The 27,919-nt window shown below is 46.4% G+C and overlaps 1 protein-coding gene across 1 annotated transcript; it reads left to right on the top strand.

Moving 5' to 3' along the window:
* The first annotated feature begins 667 nt into the window (after positions 1-667).
* LOC123998183 (histone-lysine N-methyltransferase SETDB1-B-like) lies at positions 668-27,916 on the top strand. The gene is given in 26 exon segments (XM_046303191.1): positions 668-782; positions 1,791-1,994; positions 2,187-2,356; positions 2,500-2,543; positions 4,402-4,507; positions 4,661-4,834; positions 8,433-8,637; positions 10,721-10,794; positions 10,954-11,144; positions 11,385-11,514; positions 11,712-11,865; positions 12,014-12,157; positions 12,334-12,670; positions 12,764-13,025; positions 13,453-13,543; positions 13,693-13,809; positions 13,900-14,069; positions 20,773-21,021; positions 21,176-21,337; positions 21,863-22,035; positions 22,264-22,283; positions 22,446-22,570; positions 25,866-25,987; positions 25,989-26,120; positions 27,172-27,260; positions 27,430-27,916. Coding segments are annotated over 26 exon segments (3,780 nt in total). The 5' UTR covers positions 668-765; the 3' UTR covers positions 27,548-27,916.
* The last annotated feature ends 3 nt before the right edge of the window (positions 27,917-27,919 follow it).

Here is a 27,919-nt window from a genome sequence, read left to right as displayed (position 1 = left end):
CCCACTTTGGTGCTTTAAGTGCCAACGTTTCGGACATATTGCAGCAGTGAGATCCCACAAGGGAGATCCCACAATGTAAAACATGTGCAGGAGGGTAGTCAGAGGGAGTGTACAGCTGGCATAGAGAAAGCACTGTCTGTGGGGGTTCCCATGCAGCTGTGGATCTGAAGTGCCCTGTGAGAGGGATACAGGTTGAGATTGCCAGAGTTCACGTGGGACTGAAAGTTTCCTATGCTGAGGCAGTGAAGAGAGTAGAGGATAGCCCAATGGTGAGTGAGTCGACTGGGAAGCCACCAGTGAGTAGACCTGAAGAGTGAGAGCCAGAGAAGATTAGTTTTTAGAAAGGTTGGATTTATTGCGTAATAGCCATGGTGATCAACTGCACTGATGGAGTGGAAATCACAGAAGATAGATGGTAGTTGCAGCAGCAAATATTTGTGTGTGAGATTTTAGTGCAGAAGATCGACAGGAAGTTTTGAGAGAAGGGTTCCATCCGACCAGGCTGACAGCTTGCAATGCTGTAGGATCGTTTAGTGCCAAAGTAATGGGATGGGCTGATGGTTTTTGGGGATAGTGTATAGCAGGGTTTGATGGTGCAATTGAAGTTTTACCCCATTTCCCTTTTTTGATCAAAATGTGCAATACGCATTCCGACCTGCTAAGGGCAGCAATTAGCAACACCGCGTCTAGTCTGCCGGAAAGCCACAGGAAGAAGAAGTTGTATGCGGGTTATTGTGAGTGGTCTGTTGCTGAATGACTGGATAAATGGACAATAATGATGGGTGAGTTCATTAACTTCCAATAAAAATAGTCTCGATTCATAAACAGTTTTTAGTTGCAGATGCATTATATGGTGAGCGGATATATATTTAGAGAAGGCAACTACAAAAGACTGAACTGCTTAGTTAGCATAGCTAGCTAGTCTGCCTCCCCAGCTCAGTAACGTTAGCTTGCTAGCGAGGTAACTTTTGAATTGGCAAGATTGTTTGAATAAACTCAACTTGTCCGATAAATGAAGATCCACTATGTTTACCCGCACAAAATCACTTAATTTAAAAAGTGCATTCCCCCAGGAATGTAATATAAAGCTACTACAGTACAATATTTCTGACTGCTAAACGTGTCTTCTCCGCTCACCGCTGTGTGCTAACCTTTTCCCGTTGTGACGTTTGGGAGTTGTAGTTTAATTGTTCACTAAGAGGCTCTTTCCCCTATGTTAGTATGATATACAAATGGGGTAAAAGGTTTTTGATTACAATAGCTTTCATTCCAAATAACGAGTTTCAAATGTTTATTTTGATCTTCTAAGTTGAGTTAAATACGTTTATTTATAAGACTACAACTACCACGAGCACGGTCGATGTCCCTGAACAGTGGTCCCTCATTTCAAAACAATGCGACGATCACATGAAATTGAAAACACCAATGCACGACCTTTGTTACAATATAAACTACCTAGGGTGATATTTTAACCAGATTGTACAGGTGAGTTTTAGTCCCAACGTGTTTAATCGGCCCTGAAATTACAACAATGTTCAGAATACCGTGTAGTTAGCTAGTTAGCTAACACTAGCTTGATCAGTCACAATGTAATCTTAGCTAACTCTATAAAATATCTCTCGCTTTCTTTGCCTCATCTTCACTCCGTTCTTTCTGTCTCTGCCTCCTCCCCTTCTACGCTACTCCCGTTGCTTTCTTACTCTCCCTCCCTGTATGTCTCAACCCCGGTCTCTCCATCGTGCTCTCTGCCTGACCCCCGTTCCATCTCTCTCACTCCTGTCTCCCCCCAGGATGGAGGTGGAGGGCTGGGACTCTGGTCTGGAGGAGGAGCTGGGTGTGTCTCTGGAGGAGCTGAGTAAGTGGATTGAGGAGGAGGTGGAGAGGAGCGAGGCAGTCCGCCAGAGGAAGGCCCAGCTGGCTGAGCTCAAAGAATGGGTGGAGCAGAAAGAGAAGGAAGAGGAGGTGGTGGATAAACTCTTCAACAATGCCAACCAGTGAGTGTGTGTGTGTGTGGGGGGATGATGTTTTGTTTCTTTCTTTCTCAGGTCCATAGTAGATTGGAAGACTTTAGGGTGTGTGTCTCTGTGTCAGGTCTACAGAAGAATGTGAGGCCCGGCTGTAAAATAGGACTGGTGTGTGTGTTACCGTCTGTGTGATTCTCTCCATTGTGTGTGTGTGTGTTGCAGGTCCATAGTGGAGTGTGAGGCGCTGGTGAAGTCCACCTACAGTAAAATGGGTCTGGTCTACAAGGAGAGCTCTTCAGAGGATGAGGGTGGAGTGGGAGGGGTTCAGTCCTCTGATGTCATAGAAATTGACGATGATGATGACGATGATGATGTCATCGCTGTGGGCTTACGTACGTAATGCCACTTACTCCCAGTGAGCTAAACAATATGTTTACCAAAGAAACCTTTCCAGGGGGGCAGCTCCAGAATAAGACACAGGAGTGAATGTCTAACCTGGTTTCTTTTCTCTCTTCTCTGACCTCTTTCCTCTCAGTGGTTCCTCCCAAGAAACCTGGGATACCTGTCCAGGATGCAATGGTGAGAACAAATAATTAGTCACACACACACTTAATTGAATGTGTATTAATTGACCCTGTTATCTGCAGATTTCCAGTGTTCCTCCCAGCCGGTGTTCAAAGATGTCTCCTCTCTCTCTCTCTCTCTCTCTCTCTTCCCCAAATATACATAAATACATGCATACATACCGTGGGGGGAAAAAGTATTTAGTCAGCCACCAATTGTACAAGTTATCCCACTTAAAAAGATGAGAGGCCTGTAATTATCATCATAGGTACACTTCAACTATGACCGACAAAATGAAAAAAAAATCCAGAAAATCACTGATTTTTTATGAATTTATTTGCAAATTATGGTGGAAAATAATTATTTGGTCACCTACAAACAAGCAAGATTTCTGGCTCTCACAGACCTGTAACTTCTTTAAGAGGCTCCTCTGTCCTCCACTTGTTACCTGTATTAATGGCACCTGTTTGAACTTGTAATCAGTATAAAAGACACCTGTCCACAACCTCAAACAGTCACACTCCAAACTCCACTATGGCCAAGACCAAAGAGCTGTCAAAGGACACCAGAAACAAAATTGTAGACCTGCACCAGGCTGGGAAGACTGAATCTGCAATAGGTAAGCAGCTTGGTTTGAAGAAATCAACTGTGGGAGCAATTATTAGGAAATTTATTAGGAAATGGAAGACATACAAGACCACTGATAATCTCCCTCGATCTGGGGCTCCACGCAAGATCTCACCCCGTGGGGTCAAAATGATCACAAGAACGGTGAGCAAAAATCCCAGAACCACACCTAGTGAATGACCTGCAGAGAGCTGGGACCAAAGTAACAAAGCCTACCATCAGTAACACACTACGCCGCCAGGGACTCAAATCCTGCAGTGCCAGATGTGTCCCCCTGCTTAAGCCAGTACATGTCCAGGCCCGTCTGAAGTTTGCTAGAGAGCATTTGGATGATCCAGAAGAAGATTGTGAGAATGTCATATGGTCAGATGAAACCAAAATATAACTTTTTGGTAAAAACTCAACTTGTTGTGTTTGGAGGACAAAGAATGCTGAGTTGCATCCAAAGAACACCATACCTACTGTGAAGCATGGGGGTGGAAACATAAAGCTTAGGGGCTGTTTTTCTGCAAAGGGACCAGGATGACTGATCCGTGTAAAGTAAAGAATGAATGGGGCCATGTATCATGAGATTTTGAGTGAAAACTTCCTTCCATCAGCAAGGGCATTGAAGATGAAACGTGCCTGGGTCTTTCAGCATGACAATGATCCAAAACACACCGCCCGGGCAATGAAGGAGTGGCTTCGTAAGAAGCATTTCAAGGTCTTGGAGTGGCCTAGCCAGTCTCCAGATCTCAACCCCATAGAAAATCTTTGGAGGGAGTTGAAAGTCTGTGTTGCCCAGCAACAGCCCCAAAATATCACTGCTCTAGAGGAGATCTGCATGGAGGAATGGGCCAAAATACCAGCAACAGTGTGAATACCAGCAACAGTGTGAAGACTTACAGAAAACGTTTGACCTCTGTCATTCCCAAAAAGATAATCTTTTGTTATTGACCAAATACTTATTTTCCACCATAATTTGCAAATAAATTCATTCAAACTCCTACAATGTGATTTTCTGGATTTTTTTATCTCATTTTGTCTGTCATAGTTGAAGTGTACCTATGATGAAAATTACAGGCCTCTCTCATCTTTTTAAGTGGGAGAACTTGTACAATTGGTGGCTGACTAAATACTTTTTTTGCCCCACTGTATGTACGTACATACATACATGCATACAAACAAATACTGGTGGTAGTTAAAATTCAATAATAATTTTGAACAATATCCACATGTATGTGTTAATTGTTTGTGTGTACTGTAGTTTAAGGAGGCGTCGGCAGCTCTCCAGCGTTCCTCCCAGCAGGTGTTGAAGCTGGCCCAGACAGTCAACAAGAACTCTTCTTCCGGGCCTGCTATACAACAGCCAGGTAATGGCACCAATGTGCAATTCTGTGTCTGTGATTGATGTATATCTCTGGGTCGCTAGGTGGCGTTCTCTCTTCAGTGTTGTCCATGATGGCAGTGTCTTTGTTTGTGTACATACTGCACAAATGTTCATGTGCGTTTTTTATTTTGTGTAGGTGGCCCAGTGCCCATGCCAGCAGTGTTTGTGTCCCAGGCCACGCCCAGAAACACACCCACCCAGCCTAACCCCTCCCTGAAGGATGATGAAATCAGACTGGAGATGAGTCTTCTGGGAAAGAAACGCACCAAGACCTGGCACAGCGGAATGCTCATCGCCATCAACCCTGTCGGTGAGACATGCATACACGCACACACGCACACACACACGCACACACACACGCACACACACGCACACGCACACACACACCTATGCACATGGTGAAGTCCACTTCCGGCGCCGACTGAGATGGCCGCCTCGCTTCGCGTTCCTAGGAAACTATGCAGTTTTTTGTTTTTTTACGTGTTATTTCTTACATTAGTACCCCAGGTCATCTTAGGTTTCATTACATACAGTCGAGAAGAACTACTGAATATAAGATCAGCGTCAACTCACCATCAGTATGACCAAGAATATGTTTTCCGCGACACGGATCCTGTGTTCTGCCTTACAAACAGGACAACGGAATGGATCGCATGCAGCGACCCAAGGAAACGACTCTGAAAAAGAGGGAAACGCGGCGGTGTTCTGGTCAGACTCCGAAAAAGGGCACATCGCGCACCACTTCCCAGTATTCTTCTTGCCAATGTCCAGTTTCTCGACAACAAGGGTGATGAAATCCGAGCAAGGGTGGCATTCCAGAGGGACATCAGAGACTGCAACGTTCTTTGCTTTACGGAGACATGGCTTACTGGGAAAACGCTATCCAGGGCGGTGCAGCCAACGGGTTTCTCCACGCATCGCGCCGACAGAAACAAACATCTCTCTGGTAAGAAGAGTGGCGGGGGCGTATGCCTCATGACTAACGGGACATGGTGTGATGAAGGAAACATACAGGAACTCAAATCCTTCTGTTCACCTGATTTAGAATTCCTCACAATCAAATGTAGACCGCATTATCTTCCAAGAGAATTCTCTTCGATTATAATCACAGCCGTATATATCCCCCCCAAGCAGACACATCGATGGCTCTGAACGAACTTTATTTAACTCTTTGCAAACTGGAAAACATTTATCCGGAGGCTGCATTCATTGTAGCTGGGGATTTTAACAAAGCCAATCTGAAAACAAGACTCCCTAAATTTTATCAGCATATCGATTGCGCAACCAGGGGTGGTAAAACCTTGGATCATTGTTACTCTAACTTCCGCGATGCATATAAGGCCCTGCCCCGCCGCCCCCCTTTCGGAAAAGCTGACCACGACTCCATTTTGTTGATCCCTGCCTACAGGCAGAAATTAAAACAAGAGGCTCCCACGCTGAGGTCTGTCCAACGCTGGTCAGACCAAGCTGACTCTACACTCCAAGACTGCTTCCATCACGTGGACTGGGACATGTTTCGTATTGCGTCAGATGGAAATATTGACGAATACGCTGATTCGGTGTGTGAGTTCATTAGAACCTGCGTCGAAGATGTCGTTCCCATAGCAACGATAAAAACATTCCCTAACCAGAAACCGTGGATTGATGGCAGCATTCGCGTGAAACTGAAAGCGCGAACCACTGCTTTTAATCAGGGCAAGGTGTCTGGCAACATGACTGAATACAAACAGTGCAGCTATTCCCTCCGCAAGGCTATTAAACAAGCTAAGCGTCAGTACAGAGACAAAGTGGAATCTCAATTCAATGGCTCAGACACAAGAGGCATGTGGCAGGGTCTACAGTCAATCACGGACTACAAGATGAAATCCAGCCCAGTCACGGACCAGGATGTCTTGCTCCCAGGCAGACTAAATAACTTTTTGCCCGCTTTGAGGACAATACAGTGCCACTGACACGGCCTGCAACGGAAACATGCGGTCTCTCCTTCACTGCAGCCGAGGTGAGTAAGACATTTAAACGTGTTAACCCTCGCAAGGCTGCAGGCCCAGACGGCATCCCCAGCCGCGCCCTCAGAGCATGCGCAGACCAGCTGGCCGGTGTGTTTACGGACATATTCAATCAATCCCTATACCAGTCTGCTGTTCCCACATGCTTCAAGAGGGCCACCATTGTTCCTGTTCCCAAGAAAGCTAAGGTAACTGAGCTAAACGACTACCGCCCCGTAGCACTCACTTCCGTCATCATGAAGTGCTTTGAGAGACTAGTCAAGGACCATATCACCTCCACCCTACCTGACACCCTAGACCCACTCCAATTTGCTTACCGCCCAAATAGGTCCACAGACGATGCAATCTCAACCACACTGCACACTGCCCTAACCCACCTGGACAAGAGGAATACCTATGTGAGAATGCTGTTCATCGACTACAGCTCGGCATTCAACACCATAGTACCCTCCAAGCTCGTCATCAAGCTCGAGACCCTGGGTCTCGACCCCGCCCTGTGCAACTGGGTACTGGACTTCCTGACGGGCCGCCCCCAGGTGGTGAGGGTAGGCAACAACATCTCCTCCCCGCTGATCCTCAACACGGGGCCCCACAAGGGTGCGTTCTGAGCCCTCTCCTGTACTCCCTGTTCACCCACGACTGCGTGGCCACGCACGCCTCCAACTCAATCATCAAGTTTGCGGACGACACAACAGTGGTAGGCTTGATTACCAACAACGACGAGACGGCCTACAGGGAGGAGGTGAGGGCCCTCGGAGTGTGGTGTCAGGAAAATAACCTCACACTCAACGTCAACAAAACTAAGGAGATGATTGTGGACTTCAGGAAACAGCAGAGGGAACACCCCCTATCCACATCGATGGAACAGTAGTGGAGAGGGTAGCTAGTTTTAAGTTCCTCGGCATACACATCACAGACAAACTGAATTGGTCCACTCACACTGACAGCGTCGTGAAGAAGGCGCAGCAGCGCCTATTCAACCTCAGGAGGCTGAAGAAATTTGGCTTGTCACCAAAAGCACTCACAAACTTCTACAGATGCACAATCGAGAGCATCCTGGCGGGCTGTATCACCGCCTGGTACGGCAACTGCTCCGCCCTCAACCGTAAGGCTCTCCAGAGGGTAGTGAGGACTGCACAACGCATCACCGGGGGCAAACTACCTGCCCTCCAGGACACCTACACCACCCGTTGTTACAGGAAGGCCATAAAGATCATCAAGGACATCAACCACCCGAACCACTGCCTGTTCACCCCTCTATCATCCAGAAGGCGAGGTCAGTACAGGTGCATCAAAGCTGGGACCGAGAGACTGAAAAACAGCTTCTATCTCAAGGCCATCAGACTGTTAAACAGCCACCACTAACACTGAGTGGCTGCTGCCAACACACTGTCATTGACACTGACCCAACTCCAGCCATTTTAATAATGGGAATTGATGGGAAATGATGTAAATATATCACTAGCCACTTTAAACAATGCTACCTTATATAATGTTACTTACCCTACATTATTCATCTCATATGCATATGTATATACTGTACTCTACATCATCGACTGCATCCTTATGTAACACATGTATCACTAGCCACTTTAACTATGCCACTTTGTTTACTTTGTCTACACACTCCTCTCATATGTATATACTGTACTCGATACCATCTACTGTATGCTGCTCTGTACCATCACTCATTCATATATCCTTATGTACATGTTCCTTATCCCCTTACACTGTGTATAAGACAGTAGTTTTGGAATTGTTAGTTAGATTACTTATTGGTTATCACTGCATTGTCGGAACTAGAAGCACAAGCATTTCGCTACACTCGCATTAACATCTGCTAACCATGTGTATGTGACAAATAAAATTTGATTTGATTTTTGATTTGATTTGATTTTGTAGGTAATGGTTACAGTAAGTACAAGGTGAAGTTTGAGAACAAGGGGAAGAGTCTACTGTCTGGGAACCACATAGCGTTTCACTACCACCCCACCCTGGAGAGGCTATACGTGGGAGCCAGGGTGGTCGCCAAGTACAAGGACGGAAACCAGGTCTGGCTCTACGCTGGCATCGTGGCAGAGATGCCCAACAACAAGAACCGCATGAGGTGGGAAGCTGTGTGTGTGTGAGAATGTTTCTAATATCCTCTGTGTGTTTGGTGAAGGGTTGTGAAGCTGTTTCTCATATCCTCTGTGTGTTTGAAGGGTTGTGAAGCTGTTTCTCATATCCTCTGTGTGTTTGGTGAAGGGTTGTGAAGCTGTTTCTAATATCCTCTGTGTGTTTGGTGAAGGGTTGTGAAACTGTTTCTAATATCCTCTGTGTGTCTGGTGAAGGGTTGTGAAGCTGTTTCTAATATCCTCTGTGTGTCTGGTGAAGGGTTGTGAAGCTGTTTCTAATATCCTCTGTGTGTTTGGTGAAGGGTTGTGAAGCTGTTTCTAATATCCTCTGTGTGTCTGGTGAAGGGTTGTGAAGCTGTTTCTAATATCCTCTGTGTGTCTGGTGAAGGGTTGTGAAGCTGTTTCTAATATCCTCTGTGTGTTTGGTGAAGGGTTGTGAAGCTGTTTCTAATATCCTCTGTGTGTCTGGTGAAGGGTTGTGAAGCTGTTTCTAATATCCTCTGTGTGTCTGGTGAAGGGTTGTGAAGCTGTTTCTAATATCCTCTGTGTGTCTGGTGAAGGGTTGTGAAGCTGTTTCTAATATCCTCTGTGTGTCTGGTGAAGGGTTGTGAAGCTGTTTCTAATATCCTCTGTGTGTCTGGTGAAGGGTTGTGAAGCTGTTTCTAATATCCTCTGTGTGTCTGGTGAAGGGTTGTGAAGCTGTTTCTAATATCCTCTGTGTGTCTGGTGAAGGGTTGTGAAGCTGTTTCTAATATCCTCTGTGTGTCTGGTGAAGGGTTGTGAAGCTGTTTCTAATATCTAATATCCTCTGTGTGTCTGGTGAAGGGTTGTGAAGCTGTTTCTAATATCCTCTGTGTGTCTGGTGAAGGGTTGTGAAGCTGTTTCTAATATCCTCTGTGTGTCTGGTGAAGGGTTGTGAAGCTGTTTCTAATATCCTCTGTGTGTCTGGTGAAGGGTTGTGAAGCTGTTTCTAATATCCTCTGTGTGTCTGGTGAAGGGTTGTGAAGCTGTTTCTAATATCCTCTGTGTGTCTGGTGAAGGGTTGTGAAGCTGTTTCTAATATCCTCTGTGTGTCTGGTGAAGGGTTGTGAAGCTGTTTCTAATATCCTCTGTGTGTCTGGTGAAGGGTTGTGAAGCTGTTTCTAATATCCTCTGTGTGTCTGGTGAAGGGTTGTGAAGCTGTTTCTAATATCCTCTGTGTGTCTGGTGAAGGGTTGTGAAGCTGTTTCTAATATCCTCTGTGTGTCTGGTGAAGGGTTGTGAAGCTGTTTCTAATATCCTCTGTGTGTCTGGTGAAGGGTTGTGAAGCTGAAGCTGTTTCTAATATCCTCTGTGTGTCTGGTGAAGGGTTGTGAAGCTGTTTCTAATATCCTCTGTGTGTCTGGTGAAGGGTTGTGAAGCTGTTTCTAATATCCTCTGTGTGTCTGGTGAAGGGTTGTGAAGCTGTTTCTAATATCCTCTGTGTGTCTGGTGAAGGGTTGTGAAGCTGTTTCTAATATCCTCTGTGTGTCTGGTGAAGGGTTGTGAAGCTGTTTCTAATATCCTCTGTGTGTCTGGTGAAGGGTTGTGAAGCTGTTTCTAATATCCTCTGTGTGTCTGGTGAAGGGTTGTGAAGCTGTTTCTAATATCCTCTGTGTGTCTGGTGAAGGGTTGTGAAGCTGTTTCTAATATCCTCTGTGTGTCTGGTGAAGGGTTGTGAAGCTGTTTCTAATATCCTCTGTGTGTCTGGTGAAGGGTTGTGAAGCTGTTTCTAATATCCTCTGTGTGTCTGGTGAAGGGTTGTGAAGCTGTTTCTAATATCCTCTGTGTGTCTGGTGAAGGGTTGTGAAGCTGTTTCTAATATCCTCTGTGTGTCTGGTGAAGGGTTGTGAAGCTGTTTCTAATATCCTCTGTGTGTCTGGTGAAGGGTTGTGAAGCTGTTTCTAATATCCTCTGTGTGTCTGGTGAAGGGTTGTGAAGCTGTTTCTAATATCCTCTGTGTGTCTGGTGAAGGGTTGTGAAGCTGTTTCTAATATCCTCTGTGTGTCTGGTGAAGGGTTGTGAAGCTGTTTCACCGTTGTCTGTGTGTTTCAGGTTCCTGATCTTCTTTGACGACGGTTATGCCTCCTACGTGACCCTGCCTGAGCTCTATCCTGTCTGCAGACCAAGTAAGAACCCTCCTTTCTGTCTTCATGTCCTCTCTTTCCTTTCAATATGCTCTCTTTTCTCCTATCAATCTGGTTTTGGGATGTGACCTCAGCTTACCCTCTTCACATCTTCTCTCACCATCTCTCCTCTTCCTCTCCCCATCATATTTTCTCCCCCAGTGAAGCGTACATGGGAGGACATAGAGGATGCATCGTGTAAAGACTTCATAGAGGAATATATAACGTCATACCCCAACAGGCCCATGGTGCTGCTGAAGGCAGGCCAGGTCATCAAGACAGAGTGGGAGGGGACATGGTGGAGGAGCAGAGTGGAGGAGGTGGACGGCAGCCTCGTCAAGATCCTCTTCCTGGTATGATGACATCATCACTGGGATTTGATTACCAGCCAACATTATTTATAGTCTGATTTAACATGACGGTCGCAGCATGTTATAAATGGGGATAGTTTAGTTTCTGGTTTTGAATCACATTTTTATACAACTTCTGCAGACACTCAACAAAATATGAAAATAAGGTAAGATAAAGCAATTAAATGACTGAAAAGTGGTCTCTGTGGTAATCCGTTTGTATGGTTATTTGTTCTCCTTCAGGATGACAAGCGTAGTGAGTGGATCTACCGCGGTTCAACCAGGCTGGAGCCCATGTTCAACCTGAAGACCAACTGTGCCAACACCCAGGAGAAGAAGATGGCTGGCCAGCAGAGGACACGCCCCAGCATGGGTAACACTCACTCTATTCAATCAATCATTTCATATATGAACAATCAAACCAATCACTTAACCAATCAATCCATCTTTAATAACCCAGCAGGATCACATATTATACTGTACATGACGGAACCTTGACCTGTCCTTCATTGGATAACTCTAGTCTCTACTTCATTGGGATGTCGTTAACCATTTTCTCTCTCTCTGTAGGAGCATTGAGGACCAAGGGCCCCGTGGTCCAGTATCACAGTGGGGGGAACACCATAACCCCCAGTGGGACCCCCACTAAATCCCCCCATCCCCTCTCCCCACCCTCCTCTATCCCTCCTACACCCTCCCAGCCCAATCAGCTTGCACGAACAGAGTGAGTATCACAGACACACAGTTTAAATCTTGTGACATTCCTTGAAAATGGACATCCTCTCTCCCCTCTCACTGCTACATTTACCCCTTTTCTCCCTGATCCCCCCTTCTTCCCTCCTGTTCCTCTCTGTCTCCCCCATCCTCAACAGTCCTAAGTATCAGATGGCTAAGAAGAGTACTTCTCCATACATTCCCACGCCAGGAGGCTCTCGCACTGGATTGGCCAGTAATAGCCACGCCCCTAAAGTCATGCAGCCCCAACCTCCAACTGGGTCTCCTGGAAACTCATCCAGGTGAGAGAGGGACAGGAAATGTATGATCATAAAAAAAAAACATCAAATCTGCATTAATTAGGTCCCTTCTCCTTCTGCTATTGAACATAATCTCTTACTAAAGAGCCACACTCACAAATATGCTGTTTTATAGGAATCTATTCGTAACTCTACTTCACTCTCGCACCCCCCTCCAGAATGTATGTCCTTCAGACTGGCAACATCCAGACTCTCACGTCCCTACAGCCTATCCAACACCAGCAGCAGTCTCTGCCCCCTCCTCCACAAGCCCCTCCCACTGCCCCCGCACCTGCAGTGACCCCATACACCTTCAGTAACGACCGGATTCCCCACGAGCCCTCATACCGCGCCCCCACAGACCGCATCTTCTACCTGCCTCACACCTGCCAGCCTGCTTGTCTCAACCGTATCCGGCCCTCCAGACCAGATATGCACCGGGGCAGGAACCCCCTCCTCACCCCTCTACTGTACGAGTTCAGACGGATGACGGGCCGACGGAGAGTCAACCGCAAGGTAAAGACAAAGAGCTTTGAGAAGTATTATGTTTGGATTGGATTATAATAGTGGGACAGATTTTGGTATTCACTATCTTTCATCCCCCGTCAGATGTCGTTCCATGTGATCTACAAGTCTCCTTGTGGGCTGTGTCTGCGCAGCATGGCAGAGATCCAGCGCTACCTGTTCCAGACGCGCTGTGACTTCATCTTCCTGGAGATGTTCTGCTTGGACCCCTATGTCCTGGTCGACCGGCGCTTCCAGCCCCAGAAGCCTTATTACTACATCCGAGACATCACCAACGGCCGCGAGGACATTCCCCTGTCCTGCGTCAACGAGATCGACATCACACCACCCCCCGACGTGGCCTACAGTGAGGAGAGGGATTTCTCAATCAGTATATAGGCCTTGAGTTACTATAGAGGCCTCAATCAAACGATTACCCATCAGAGCGCTAGGTCTTCCTGTATAGTACAGGCCAATGGTGGTGCACTAGCTACACAACACGTAAGGAAAGGGGGATACCTAGTCAGTTGTACAACTGAATCCATTCAACTGAAATGTGTCTGCCATAATTGGACATTCTTCGACGCCCAGGGAACAGTGGGTTAACTGCCTTGCTCAGGGGTAGAAAGGCAGATTTTTACCTTGTCAGCTCAGGGATTCGATCTAGCAACCTTTCAGTCACTGACCCAACGCTCTAACCACTAGGCTACCTGGAATAGGGAGTCAATTGATATTCTGTTGAGATGAAGGGTGAAGTATTCCTGAAGACGTCAGTGACTGATGTGTGTTCCCAGGTAAGGAGCGTATCCCTGAAGACGGAGTGTTCATCAACACCAGTCCTGAGTTCCTGGTGGGCTGTGACTGTACTGACGGCTGCAGGGACAAGTCAGTACTATGACTCTTGAACTTCTGACCTTCCTGTGACCCCCTCATCTGGGCTCTGTCTTAGATTTCACATGTCCAATTGTTAAATCAGGGAATAACTAATTTAGTCAATTTAAATAGTTGAAATGGAGATTGTGTGTGTTGTGTAGGTCCAAGTGTTCGTGTCACCAGCTGACCCTGCAGGCCACAGCCTGTACCCCTGGAGCACAGATCAACCACACGGCTGGATACACACAAAAGAGACTGGAGGAGTGTTTGCCCACCGGGTGAGAGACGCACACAAGCAACACAAACAGCCACAAACACAGACATCCCTCTTACTAATCTCTCCCCCTCTCCGTCCTTCCCCCTCTCAGGATTTATGAGTGTAATAAGCGTTGTAAGTGCTGCAGTCAGATGTGTACTAACCGTCTGGTGCAGCACGGTCTGCAGGTGAGGCTGCAGCTCTTTAAGACCCAGAACAAAGGCTGGGGTATCCGCTGTCTGGACGACGTGGCCAAGGGATCCTTCGTCTGTATCTACGCAGGTACGTCGCTGGGTGGTGTGGTGGAGGAGGGGACAGAGCGGTGTTATAGTAGGCGTTACACATGGATAACAGTATGTACTGGTATTCACATTGCATTACATGTAGGAAGTGGACTGCATAATAAGACCTGTCATTAACATTCAGAACAGCACATGGCTCCTTGTCAGTGTATAGAATTGTTTAAATGCCTATAGATGAATGCAGAATGAATAGTAACGTAGAAGGTCTTGCCCTATTTCCTTTACTTCCCCTCTTCTCTTCTCTCTCGCTCTCCTCTCCTCACATCTCAATTCAATTCAGGGCTTTAATGACATGGGACACATGTTTACATCGCCAAAGCAAGTGAAATAGATCATAAACAAAAGTAAAATAAACAATCAACATTAGTTTCAGAGGATTAGAGCCATTTGAAATATCACATTATGTCTATCTACAGTGTTATAACTTTCTAATATAAATATGGCTTGTATTTACAATGATGTTTGTTTTTCACTGGTTGCTCTTTTCTTGTGGCAACAGGTCACATCTTTCTGCTGTGGTGTCTCACTGGTATTTCACCTAATAAATACAGGAGTTTATCCACATTTGATTTGCTTTCAAATACTTTGTGGGTCTGTGTAATCTGAAGGAAATGTGTCTCTCATATGGTCATACATTTGGCAGGGGGTTAGGAAGTGCAGCTCAGTGTGTACATAGCCTGCCTTCTCTCAAGAGCCAGGTCTGCCTATGGCGCCCTCTCTCAATAGCAAGGCTATGCTCACTGAGTCTGTACATAGTCAAAGCTTTCCTTAAGTTTGGGTCAGTCACAGTGGTCAGGTATTCTGCCACTGTGTACTCTCTGTTTAGGGCCAAATAGCATTCTAGTTTGCTCTGTTTTTTTGTTAATTCTTTCCAATGTGTCAAGTAATTATCTTTTTGTTTTCGCATGATTTGGTTGGGTGTAGTTGTGTTGTTGTCCTGGGGGTTTGTGAACAGAGCCCGAAGACCAGCTTTCTTAGGGGACTCTTGTCTAAGTTTATCTCCCTATAAGTGATGGTTTTGTTATGGAAGGTTTGGGAATCGCTTCCCTTTAGCTGGTTGTAGAATTTAATGTCTCTTTTCTGGATTTTGATCATTAACGGGTATCGGCATAATTCTGCTTCTGCATGCATTATTTGGATGAGTCTCAATTTGGTGTTTGTCCCATTTTGTGGAATCTTGGTTTGTGAGCGGACCCCAGACCTCACAACCATAAAGGGCAATGGGTTCTCTAACTGATCCAAGTGTTTTTAGACAGATCCTCATTGGGATGTCAAATTGTGTGTTCCTTTTGATGCCGTTGAAGGCACTTCTTGTAAGTCGCTCTGGATAAGAGCGTCTGCTAAATGACTTAAATGTAATGTAATGTAAATGCCTTGTCTCTCAGTTCACAGCTTTGTGGTAGTTACCTGTGGTGCTGATATTTAGGCAGAGGTATGTATTGTTTTTTGTGTGTTCTAGAGCTACGGTGTCTAGGTGGAATTTGTCTTTGTGTTCTTGGCATCTGGACTTTTTTTGGAACAAGGTTTTTGTATTACTGAGATTTACTGTCAGGGCCCAGGTCAGATTCTGGTAGGGTGAGGCTGGGTGCTGCAGACTGCCCTCGCCAATTAATTTATATACATATACGTGTGTGTGTGTGTGTGTGTGTGTGTGTGTGTGTGTGTGTGTGTGTGTAATGTTGAAGAGGGTGGGGCTCAAGCCTTGTCTTACCCTACAGCCCTGTGGAAAGTAATGTGTGTATTTTTTGTCAATATTAACTGTACACTTGTTTGTATACATGGATTTTATAATGTTGTATGTTTTTCCCCCAACACTGCTTGCCATTAATTTGTATACCCTCATGCTAAATTGAGTCAAAAGCTTTTTTGAAATCAACAAAGCATGAGTTTTGTTTAGGGTGTGCAGGGTGAATACGTGGTCTATCGCACAGTAATTTGGTAAAAAGCCTATTTGACATTTGCTCAGTACATTGTTTTCATTGAAGAATTGTACGAGTCTGCTGTCAATGATATTGCTTAGGATTTTCACACGGTTGCTGTTGATGATGCGTATCCCACAATAGCTATTGGGGTCAAGTTGTCTCCACTTTTGTGGATTGGGGTAATGAGTCCTTGGTTCCAAATATTGGGGAAGATGCCAGATGCCCTTTTTGGGTTGGAGGGTTTTTATTTTGTCCTGTAGCTCATTCAATGTAATTGGAGAATCCAGTGAGTTCTGGTAGTCTTTAATAGCTGATTCTAAGATTTGCGATTGATCATGTATATGTTTTTGCTGTTTACCTTTTGTTATAGGGCCAAAAGGTTTGGGATAGATTATGTATATGTTTTTGCTGTTTACCTTTTGTTATAGGGCCAAAAGGTTTGGGATAGATTATGTATATGTTTTTGCTGTTTACCTTTTGTTATAGGGCCAAAAGGTTTGGGATAGATTATGTATATGTTTTTGCTGTTTACCTTTTGTTATAGGGCCAAAAGGTTTGGGATAGATTATGTATATGTTTTTGCTGTTTACCTTTTGTTATAGGGCCAAAAGGTTTGGGATAGATTATGTATATGTTTTTGCTGTTTACCTTTTGTTATAGGGCCAAAAGGTTTGGGATAGATTATGTATATGTTTTTGCTGTTTACCTTTTGTTATAGGGCCAAAAGGTTTGGGATAGATTATGTATATGTTTTTGCTGTTTACCTTTTGTTATAGGGCCAAAAGGTTTGGGATAGATTATGTATATGTTTTTGCTGTTTACCTTTTGTTATAGGGCCAAAAGGTTTGGGATAGATTAATATGTTTTTGCTGTTTACCTTTTGTTTGGGCCAAAAGGTTTGGGATAGATTATGTATATGTTTTTGCTGTTTACCTTTTGTTATAGGGCCAAAAGGTTTGGGATAGATTATGTATATGTTTTTGCTGTTTACCTTTTGTTATAGTTTACCTTTTGTTATAGGGTTTTTGCTGTTTACCTTTTGTTATAGGGCCAAAAGGTTTGGGATAGATTATGTATATGTTTTTGCTGTTTACCTTTTGTTATAGGGCCAAAAGGTTTGGGATAGATTATGTATATGTTTTTGCTGTTTACCTTTTGTTATAGGGCCAAAAGGTTTGGGATAGATTATGTATATGTTTTTGCTGTTTACCTTTTGTTATAGGGCCAAAAGGTTTGGGATAGATTATGTATATGTTTTTGCTGTTTACCTTTTGTTATAGGGCCAAAAGGTTTGGGATAGATTATGTATATGTTTTTGCTGTTTACCTTTTGTTATAGGGCCAAAAGGTTTGGGATAGATTATGTATATGTTTTTGCTGTTTACCTTTTGTTATAGGGCCAAAAGGTTTGGGATAGATTATGTATATGTTTTTGCTGTTTACCTTTTGTTATAGGGCCAAAAGGTTTGGGATAGATTATGTATATGTTTTTGCTGTTTACCTTTTGTTATAGGGCCAAAAGGTTTGGGATAGATTATGTATATGTTTTTGCTGTTTACCTTTTGTTATAGGGCCAAAAGGTTTGGGATAGATTATGTATATGTTTTTGCTGTTTACCTTTTGTTATTTTGTTATAGGCTGCCTTTTGTTATAAAAGGTTTGGGATAGATTATGTATATGTTTTTGCTGTTTACCTTTTGTTATAGGGCCAAAAGGTTTGGGATAGATTATGTATATGTTTTTGCTGTTTACCTTTTGTTATAGGGCCAAAAGGTTTGGGATAGATTATGTATATGTTTTTGCTGTTTACCTTTTGTTATAGGGCCAAAAGGTTTGGGATAGATTATGTATATGTTTTTGCTGTTTACCTTTTGTTATAGGGCCAAAAGGTTTGGGATAGATTATGTTTATATGTTTTTTTGCTGTTTACCTTTTGTTATAGGGCCAAAAGGTTTGGGATAGATTATGTATATGTTTTTGCTGTTTACCTTTTGTTATAGGGCCAAAAGGTTTGGGATAGATTATGTATATGTTTTTGCTGTTTACCTTTTGTTATAGGGCCAAAAGGTTTGCCAAAAGGTTTGGGATAGATTATGTATATGTTTTTGCTGTTTACCTTTTGTTATAGGGCCAAAAGGTTTGGGATAGATTATGTATATGTTTTTGCTGTTTACCTTTTGTTATAGGGCCAAAAGGTTTGGGATAGATTATGTATATGTTTTTGCTGTTTACCTTTTGTTATAGGGCCAAAAGGTTTGGGATAGATTAGATTATGTATATGTTTTTGCTGTTTACCTTTTGTTATAGGGCCAAAAGGTTTGGGATAGATTATGTATATGTTTTTGCTGTTTACCTTTTGTTATAGGGCCAAAAGGTTTGGGATAGTATATGTTTTTGCTGTTTACCTTTTGTAGGGCCAAAAGGTTTATGATTTTTGCTGTTTACCTTTTGTTATAGGGCCAAAAGGTTTGGGATAGATTATGTATATGTTTTTGCTGTTTACCTTTTGTTATAGGGCCAAAAGGTTTGGGATAGATTATGTATATGTTTTTGCTGTTTACCTTTTGTTATAGGGCCAAAAGGTTTGGGATAGATTATGTATATGTTTTTGCTGTTTACCTTTTGTTATAGGGCCAAAAGGTTTGGGATAGATTATGTATATGTTTTTGCTGTTTACCTTTTGTTATAGGGCCAAAAGGTTTGGGATAGATTATGTATATGTTTTTGCTGTTTACCTTTTGTTATAGGGCCAAAAGGTTTGGGATAGATTATGTATATGTTTTTGCTGTTTACCTTTTGTTATAGGGCCAAAAGGTTTGGGATAGATTATGTATATGTTTTTGCTGTTTACCTTTTGTTATAGGGCCAAAAGGTTTGGGATAGATTATGTATATGTTTTTGCTGTTTACCTTTTGTTATAGGGCCAAAAGGTTTGGGATAGATTATGTATATGTTTTTGCTGTTTACCTTTTGTTATAGGGCCAAAAGGTTTGGGATAGATTATGTATATGTTTTTGCTGTTTACCTTTTGTTATAGGGCCAAAAGGTTTGGGATAGATTTATATGTTTTTGCTGTTTACCTTTTGTTATAGGGCCAAAAGGTTTGGGATAGATTATGTATATGTTTTTGCTGTTTACCTTTTGTTATAGGGCCAAAAGGTTTGGGATAGATTATGTATATGTTTTTGCTGTTTACCTTTTGTTATAGGGCCAAAAGGTTTGGGATAGATTATGTATATGTTTTTGCTGTTTACCTTTTGTTATAGGGCCAAAAGGTTTGGGATAGATTATGCTTTGTGGTGTTTGTTTTTGTGTTCCAATTATCCCTAAAGTGGTTAGATTCTATGGATTCTTCAATTACATTGATCAGATTTCTGGCGTGCTATTCCTTTTTCTGTATTGTTTTAGTGATTCACCATAGTGAAGGCGTAGCCTCAGGTTTTCTAGGTCTCTATATTTGTGGTTGGGTAGGTTTCTCAATTTCTTAGGTTTTTGCGTTCTTCATCCAGCCATTTGTCATTGCTTTGAACTTTCTTTGGGTGTCTGCTTGAGATTTTTAGATTTCATAGGGAAGCTGAAATGTCGAATATACTGTTTCGGCTTTCTACTGTTACAGTGAAATGTTTTGTCCAGGAAGTTGTCTAAAAGGGATTGAATTTGTTGTTGTTTGGTAGGTTTCTACACTACACTTTTCTATAGCATTTTGTAATATTGTGCAGTTCCTTTGGCTTTGATGCCTCATGATTGAGTTTTGCTCTGTTCAAGTAGACTGTGATTTTGCTGTGGTCTGATAGGGGTGTCAGTGGGCTAACTGAATGCTCTGAGAGACTCTGGGTTGAGGTCAGTGATAAAATAGCCTACAGTACTACTGCCAAGGGATGAGCTGTAGGTGTACCTACCATAGGAGTCCCCTCGAAGCCAACCATTGACTATATACATACCCAGCGTGCGACAGAGCTGTAGGAGTTGTGACCCATTTTTGTTGGTTGTTTTGTCATAGTTGTGTCTAGGGGGGGGATTTTTGGGAGGATAGACTGTCTCTTCCAGGTAGGTGTTTGTCCCCCTGTGTGCTGAGAGTGTCTGGTTCTGGCATTTAGGTCACCACAGACTAGACATGTCCCTGGGCCTGGAAATGGTTGTTCTCCCCCTCCAGGATGGAGAAGCTCTTATCGTTAGTATGAGGATTCTATTGGGGGAATATAGGTAGCACACATGAGGACATTTGTCTCTGTTGGGATAGTTTCCTTATTCATTTCTGGCCAGGTGTAAATTTGTTCCTCTCTTGACTAATTTAATAGTCCGTTGGCTCAGCGCTACACCAAGTTAGCATTCCCCTGAGTGTCTTTCCTGTTCCACACCTGGTAGTTCAGTGGATGGGACTACCAGCTCTCTGTAACCCCGAGAATGCAACCAGCGGTTTTGTCTCCTCTATACCATTGAAGATTACAATGTCTGTATTTCCACTTTATTTGTAGTCTGGGTTCCTGTTCTTTAGACCAAAGGCAGATGACCTCAGACATGGTATATTCCAGGATGAGATTGGAACACAAAGGTTTTACTTAGTGTCTAGTGTTGTTTTCATGTAGTTTTGTCCCGCATGCCCTCCCTTCTCTCCCTCTCTTCTCTCACTCCCTCCCTCTCGTCTCTCCCTCCCTCCTTCCCTCCCTCTCGTCTCTCCCTCCCTCTCGCTCCCTCCCTCCCTCTCATCTCTCTCTCACTCTCTCCTCCCTCCCTCTCTCTCACTCTCTTCTCTCTCTCCCAGGTAAGATTCTGACAGATGACTTTGCGGACAAGGAGGGTCTGGAGATGGGTGATGAGTACTTTGCTAACCTGGACCACATAGAGAGTGTGGAGAACTTCAAGGAAGGGTATGAGAGTGAGGCCCACTGTTCAGACAGTGACGGGAGTGGGGTGGACATGTCCAGGCTGAAGAACCCCCCCTCGTCCTCCCTGGCTTTGCAGAACAAGAACCTTCCCAAACCCCCCCCAGAGAACCAATGCTGCCAACCCCGCTGGCAAAGGTGAGGGGTCACAGTTTAGTCTGGCTTTTACTTTTGACCAGAGCCAAAGTAGTGCACTATATAGGGATTATGATCCCATTTAGGACTCGCATAGGGTCTGAAATGACACCTTTTGTGGTTTTACGAATTCCTTCTCTCCGTCAGCGCGGGGTGCTGGTGGCGACTCCTCTAAGGATGGGGATAGTGATGAAGAGTCGAACAACGACAAAAGTTCAGACGACACGTTTGTGAAGGACCCCTACTACAGTTCCAGCTCTGTGTGGAGGAGCTACACCACCCGGCGCCAGGCCAAGGGCGTCATGGAAGGTGTGTGCGCACTTAACTGAACCCCCAGTTGTCACGCTGGGCCTGCAGTAGGAAGTTATGTTAAAGGCCCACTGAAGTCAATGTGATATATATATATTTCCACACAGAGGTTGATGTAAGAGCTATTTGAAAAGACCTCCTGAACGGTCAGCCTGTTGTGGTGGGATGGAGTTTAGTCCTGCCTGATGACATCACCAGGCGGTTAATGAGTTAATAAGAAAGAGTTCCAAACATCTCTGCCAATAACAGCTAGTTATCTGTTTCCTCCTCCCCACTTGACAGGATCAACTGGAGATCCTTAATAAATACACAAATACCCTCAGACATTCCTAGCAAGATTCATGCTTGAGAAATTGCCATTTTCTAGAAACATTTATTACATTCTTTACTATTTTAATTTAAAACAATCACAGTAAGATACTTAATTGTTACCCAGATATATTTGATATTGAGAAAAACAGCTGAACCTTCTTACATGTAGCAGCGTGATGTAAAATGTTTATTTAATCTGCCCCCCCCATCCAGGGAGCCAGGACAGTAAGGATGGGATGAGTGTGTCAGTGGGGGGGAAGGAGGACAGGAAGCCACCCCCCATGCCAGAGGAGAGTGGGAAGAGTAAAGTAGCGTCCTGGCTCACCAACCAACCCTCTACCTCCCAGGCCACCGTTAAGATGGAGGGACTGAAGATAGAGAAGAAGGTAAGGGGGGGGGGTAGCCCATATCCATCTCAGCTATTTTGTGTAGATCCTATTACATATATTATGAGAAATCGATCAGCCTCGATCTCTTGCTTTCATTTCCTGGTGTTCTGATTGGACACCCTCTCGTGTAATGATTGATTCCTTCTCATGTTTATTCATGAGTTATTTGTGTTCCGGTGCTCTGATTGGATACTGATACACCTTTTCCTGTGTTCTCTGTTCTAGGAGCCCGGAGACCAGAAAAGGTACGTAATGAATGATTGTGAAATGTAATTTCAACCTATTTAACTCTGGCTTGGCCCTTTTAGGCCTGTGTTGCACAATATCAAATATACCAGGTAGAATGTGCCATATGAATAACATTCGATAACGTTGAGTGACTCTGTGTGTTTTTGCGCCCTCCGCAGTCAACAATCAGTGAAGACGGAGGGAGGGAAGAGACAGGATGTGATGACGCTGTCGGACAGTGATGACGTCCAGACCATCAGCTCTGGATCTGATGACAACAAGGAGAGAGAGAAACGCACACAGGGTGAAGATGGGGGAGGTAGGGAGAGGAGAGGATGGGGGAGGATGGGGGAGGTAGGGAGAGGAGAGGATGGGGGAGGATGGGGGAGGTAGGGAGCGGAGAGGATGGGGGAGGTAGGGAGAGGAGAGGATGGGATGGGGGAGGAAGGGAGAGGAGAGGATGGGGGAGGTAGGGAGAGGAGAGGATGGGGGAGGAAGGGAGAGGAGAGGATGGGGGAGGTAGGGAGAGGGGGGAAGAGAGGATGGGGGTGGAAGGGAGAGGAGAGGATGGGGGAGGTAGGGAGAGGAGAGGATGGGGGAGGTAGGGAGAGGAGAGGATGGGGGAGGTAGGGAGATGAGAGGATGGGGGAGGTAGGGAGATGAGAGGATGGGGGAGGTAGGGAGATGAGAGGATGGGGGAGGTAGGGAGATGAGAGGATGGGAGGATGGGGGAGGAAGGGAGGATGGGGGAGGAAGGGAGGAGAGGATGAGGGAGGAAGGGAGAGGAGAGGATGGGGGAGGTAGGGAGAGGAGAGGATGGGGGGGTAGGGAGAGGAGAGGATGGGGGAGGTAGGGAGAGGGGAGGTAGGGAGAGGGGAGGTAGGGAGAGGGGAGGTAGGGAGAGGAGAGGGTGGGGGGAGAGGAGAGGGTGGGGGGAGAGGAGAGGGTGGGGGAGGTAGGGAGAGGGGAGGTAGGGAGAGGAGAGGGTGGGGGAGGTAGGGAGAGGAGAGGATGGGGGAGGTAGGGATAGGACAGGATGGGGGAGGTAGGGGAGAGGACAGGATGGGGGAGGTAGGGAGAGGACAGGATGGGGGAGGTAGGGAGAGGAGAGGATGGGGGAGGTAGGGAGAGGGGAGGATGGGGGAGGAAGGGAGAGGAGAGGATGGGGGAGAGGAGAGGATGAGGGAGGGAGAGGAGAGGATGGGGGTGGAATGGAGAGGGGAGGATGGGGGAGGAAGGGAGAGGAGAGGATGGGGGAGGTAGGGAGAGGAGAGGATGGGGAGGTAGGGAGAGGAGAGGATGGGGGAGGTAGGGAGAGGAGAGGATGGGGGAGGTAGGGAGAGGAGAGGATGGGGGAGGTAGGGAGAGGAGAGGATGGGGGAGGTAGGGAGAGGGGAGGATGGGGGAGGAAGGGAGAGGAGAGGATGGGGTGGAATGGAGAGGGGAGGATGGGGGAGGAAGGGAGAGGATGGGGAGGAGAGGATGGGAGAGAAGAGGAAGGGAGAGGATGGGGGAGGAAGGGAGAGGAGAGTATGGGTGGAAGGGAGAGGGGAGGAGGGGAGGATGGGGGTGGAGGGGAGGATGGGGGTGGAAGGGAGAGGGGAGGATGGGGGAGGAAGGGAGAGGGGAGGATGGGGAGGAAGGGAGAGGAGAGGAGGGGAGAGGAGAGGATGGGGGAGGTAGGGAGAGGAGAGGAGGTAGGGAGAGGAGAGGATGGGGGTGGAAGGGAGAGGAGAGGATGGAGGATGAGGGAGAGAGAGGAGAGGATGAGGGAGAGAGGAGAGGATGGGGGAGGGAGGGAGAGGAGAGGATGGGGGGAGAGGAGAGGATGGGGGAGGTAGGGGGAGAAGAGGATGGGGTGGAATGGAGAGGGGAGGAAGGGAGAGGAGAGGATGGGGGAGGTAGGGAGAGGAGAGGATGGGGGAGGTAGGGAGAGGAGAGGTAGGGAGAGGAGAGGATGGGGGAGGTAGGGAGAGGAGAGGATGGGGGAGGTAGGGAGAGGAGAGGATGGGGGAGGTAGGGAGAGGGGAGGATGGGGGAGGAAGGGAGAGGAGAGGATGGGGGAGAGAGAGAGGAGAGGATGAGGGAGGGAGGGAGAGGAGAGGATGGGGTGGAATGGAGAGGGGAGGATGGGGGAGGAAGGGAGAGGATGGGGAGGAAGGGAGAGGAGAGGATGGGAGAGAAGAGGAAGGGAGAGGATGGGGGAGGAAGGGAGAGGAGAGTATGGGTGGAAGGGAGAGGGGAGGATGGGGGTGGAAGGGAGAGGGGAGGATGGGGGTGGAAGGGAGAGGGGAGGAAGGGAGAGGGGAGGATGGGAGAGGAGAGGATGGGGGAGGGGAGAGGAGAGGATGGGGGAGGGAGGGAGAGGAGAGGATGGGGGGAGAGGAGAGGATGGGGGAGGTAGGGGGAGAAGAGGATGGGGTGGAATGGAGAGGGGAGGAAGGGAGAGGAGAGGATGGGGGAGGTAGGGAGAGGAGAGGATGGGGGAGGTAGGGAGAGGAGAGGTAGGGAGAGGAGAGGATGGGGGAGGTAGGGAGAGGAGAGGATGGGGGAGGTAGGGAGAGGAGAGGATGGGGGAGGTAGGGAGAGGGGAGGATGGGGGAGGAAGGGAGAGGAGAGGATGGGGGAGAGAGAGGAGAGGATGAGGGAGGGAGGGAGAGGAGAGGATGGGGTGGAATGGAGAGGGGAGGATGGGGGAGGAAGGGAGAGGATGGGGAGGAAGGGAGAGGAGAGGATGGGAGAGAAGAGGAAGGGAGAGGATGGGGGAGGAAGGGAGAGGAGAGTATGGGTGGAAGGGAGAGGGGAGGATGGGGGTGGAAGGGAGAGGGGAGGATGGGGGTGGAAGGGAGAGGGGAGGAAGGGAGAGGGGAGGATGGGAGAGGAGAGGATGGGGGAGGAGAGGATGGGGGAGGTAGGGAGAGGAGAGGAGGTAGGGAGAGGAGAGGATGGGGGTGGAAGGGAGAGGAGAGGATGGAGGATGAGGGAGAGAGAGGAGAGGATGAGGGAGAGAGGAGAGGATGGGGGAGGGAGGGAGAGGAGAGGATGGGGGAGAGGAGAGGATGGGGGAGGTAGGGGGAGAAGAGGATGGGGTGGAATGGAGAGGATGGGGAGGAAGGGAGAGGATGGGAGAGAAGAGGATGGGGTGGAAGGGAGAGAAGAGGATGGGGTGGAAGGGAGAGGATGGGGAGGAAGGGAGAGGATGGGAAGGGAGAGGAGAGGATGGGGGAGGTAGGGAGAGGAGAGGATGGGGGAGGAGAGGATGGGGGAGGAAGGGAGAGGAGAGGATGGGGGAGGAAGGGAGAGGAGAGGAAGGGGGAGAAGGGAAGACAGAGGAAAACGTGCACAGGTTTAGGAGAAAATTGGAGAGGGGAGGAAGAACGGGAGAAGGGGGCGAGGATGAGGGGGCAGGGGGGGAATAAGAAGAATGGGTGGAGGGGAAAACACAGGTGAGGAGAGGGGGAAGTTGGGGCTGTGGGTTCATAGATCTGTGTTTTATCAGGTATTGCCAGACCTGTTCATGTGGTGCTTCTCCCTGAATTGACCCTTTCTCTTCTCCCCTTCGTCCACCCTCTCCTCCCTCTCCTTGCCTCCTGTCTCAGGTGCGGTGAAGAGGCAGGTGGCTGTGAAGTCCACGCGAGGCATTGCTCTGAAGAACTCCCATGGCCTGATGGTGAAGACTGGAGGGGCTGGGATGGGGCCAGGGGGAGGCCCGGGGGGGCCATGGAGGGGCACAGGGTAAGGGTGGGGACGGGGGAGACAGTGGACCTAAAAACACACGGCAGTTCTTCGATGGCGAGGAGTCCTGCTACATCATCGACGCCAAGCTGGAGGGCAACTTGGGGCGCTACCTCAACGTGAGTGTGATACGTGTGTGTCACTTTCCATTAACCGGTAATAGCTGGCTTTTGTCTGATTTTAAAATAAATGCATAAAAAAGCTGATAAATAAAATTTCCGCCGGCCAATAGAGAAAATCCCAGTGTTTTTGCCTCTTCATTGATGGAAATACAGTTGACTGGTCATGCTTCTGCTGGAAGAGACCTCTAACTCGTTCGTCTGTTGAAAGAGGAGCGGATCAAAATGCGGCGTGGTGGTTACTCATGTTCTTCAATGAAGAATAGTGATACATGAAATAACTAAATATACAAAACAACAAACGAAACGTGAAAACCTACAAACACAGAGACTGGAACAATCACCCACAAACACACAGTGAAACCCAGGCTACCTAAATATGGTTCCCGATCAGAGACAACGAGAATCACCTGACTCTGATTGAGAACGCCTCAGGCAGCCATAGACTATGCTAGACAACCCTACTTAACCACAATCCCAATACCTACTAAACCCCAATACAAAAACACACCACAAAAATAAACCCATGTCACACCCTGGCCTGACCAAATAAATAAAGAAAACACAAAATACTAAGACCAAGGCGTGACACATTTGTATAATTTAGTGGAATGTAATTGGCTCGTGTGTACAGTATACTGGTTATGCATCTTATTTATCACACGCGTACAGCATACAGATACAGGGTCTTAGTGGAACATCTGTCAGACAGCAGAAGAGCTGCTGCTGCAGCATCTTGTGCTGCTTTCAAGACACCTGGGAACTCGTAAAAATCATGACGTCCGTGAACTTCAGGTTGGAAAGTCTGAGCTCTAGAAAGAGACCCGAGTTGGAATTCCGTGTTGGTTGACCATTCAAAACAATTTTTCTGAGTTGGAGCTAGTTTTTTCTCCAGGTCCCATTTATCTTGAACTCACTGAAGTCAGAGATTTCCGAGTTCCTATGCTTCATCAGCGCGCAACATTCCAGTTTGCAATGGAGACTATATGCATTTTGACAAAGGGAATTAAGCTCTCTCTCCTCTCTTCCCTCTCATCTCTCCCCCTTACAGCATAGCTGCAGTGCTAACCTGTTTGTCCAGAATGTGTTTGTAGACACACACGATCTGCGTTTCCCCTGGGTAGCCTTCTTCGCCAGCAAGTGAGTGTTCTGTATTAGACATGGTTACATAGACTTGGTAGAAGCCTGTTACTCTGATAAAGAAACATGTATTATTTGAAATGGTTTTGTGCTGAGCACTTGTGAATGTTGCCTGTTGACCACTGAGTCATCCACTAACGTGTGTGTGTGTGTGTGCGTGTGTTTGCAGGCGTATCCGGGCGGGGACAGAGTTGACATGGGACTATAACTACGAGGTTGGCAGTGTGGAGGGAAAGGAGCTACTGTGCTGCTGTGGCTCAACAGAGTGCAGAGGAAGACTGCTGTAAGAGACCACCCTCTATACCTCCATCTCATCCCTCTATTTCTTCATCTTATCTCGGAGTGCAGAGGGAGTTCTGCTGGAAGAGACCTCTAACTCCGTCTCCTCTCTGAGTGTAGAAGAAGCCTGCTATAAGGACACACTATGCTAGATGGGACACCTGCACCCACGAGTCTCTGTCCATGTTTCTCTTTTCTTCCTCTCCCTCTATCTTTTTTTCTGAATTGTTTGGCTGCCTATTGCTGATGTATTGTAATTCTTTACTGTTTTGTCTGTATGCCCAGTTGTCTGTATGCCCAGTTGTATTTGACTGTCTGTGAATTCAGATAAAACTGTGCTCTTCTCACAACTGAATTAAAATCCTGTTTTCTACACATTC

This window comes from Oncorhynchus gorbuscha, linkage group LG15 (genome assembly GCF_021184085.1).
Source record: "Oncorhynchus gorbuscha isolate QuinsamMale2020 ecotype Even-year linkage group LG15, OgorEven_v1.0, whole genome shotgun sequence".
In the NCBI taxonomy this organism is placed as follows: domain Eukaryota; kingdom Metazoa; phylum Chordata; class Actinopteri; order Salmoniformes; family Salmonidae; genus Oncorhynchus; species Oncorhynchus gorbuscha.
This window is presented reverse-complemented; position numbering and strand designations above follow the sequence as displayed.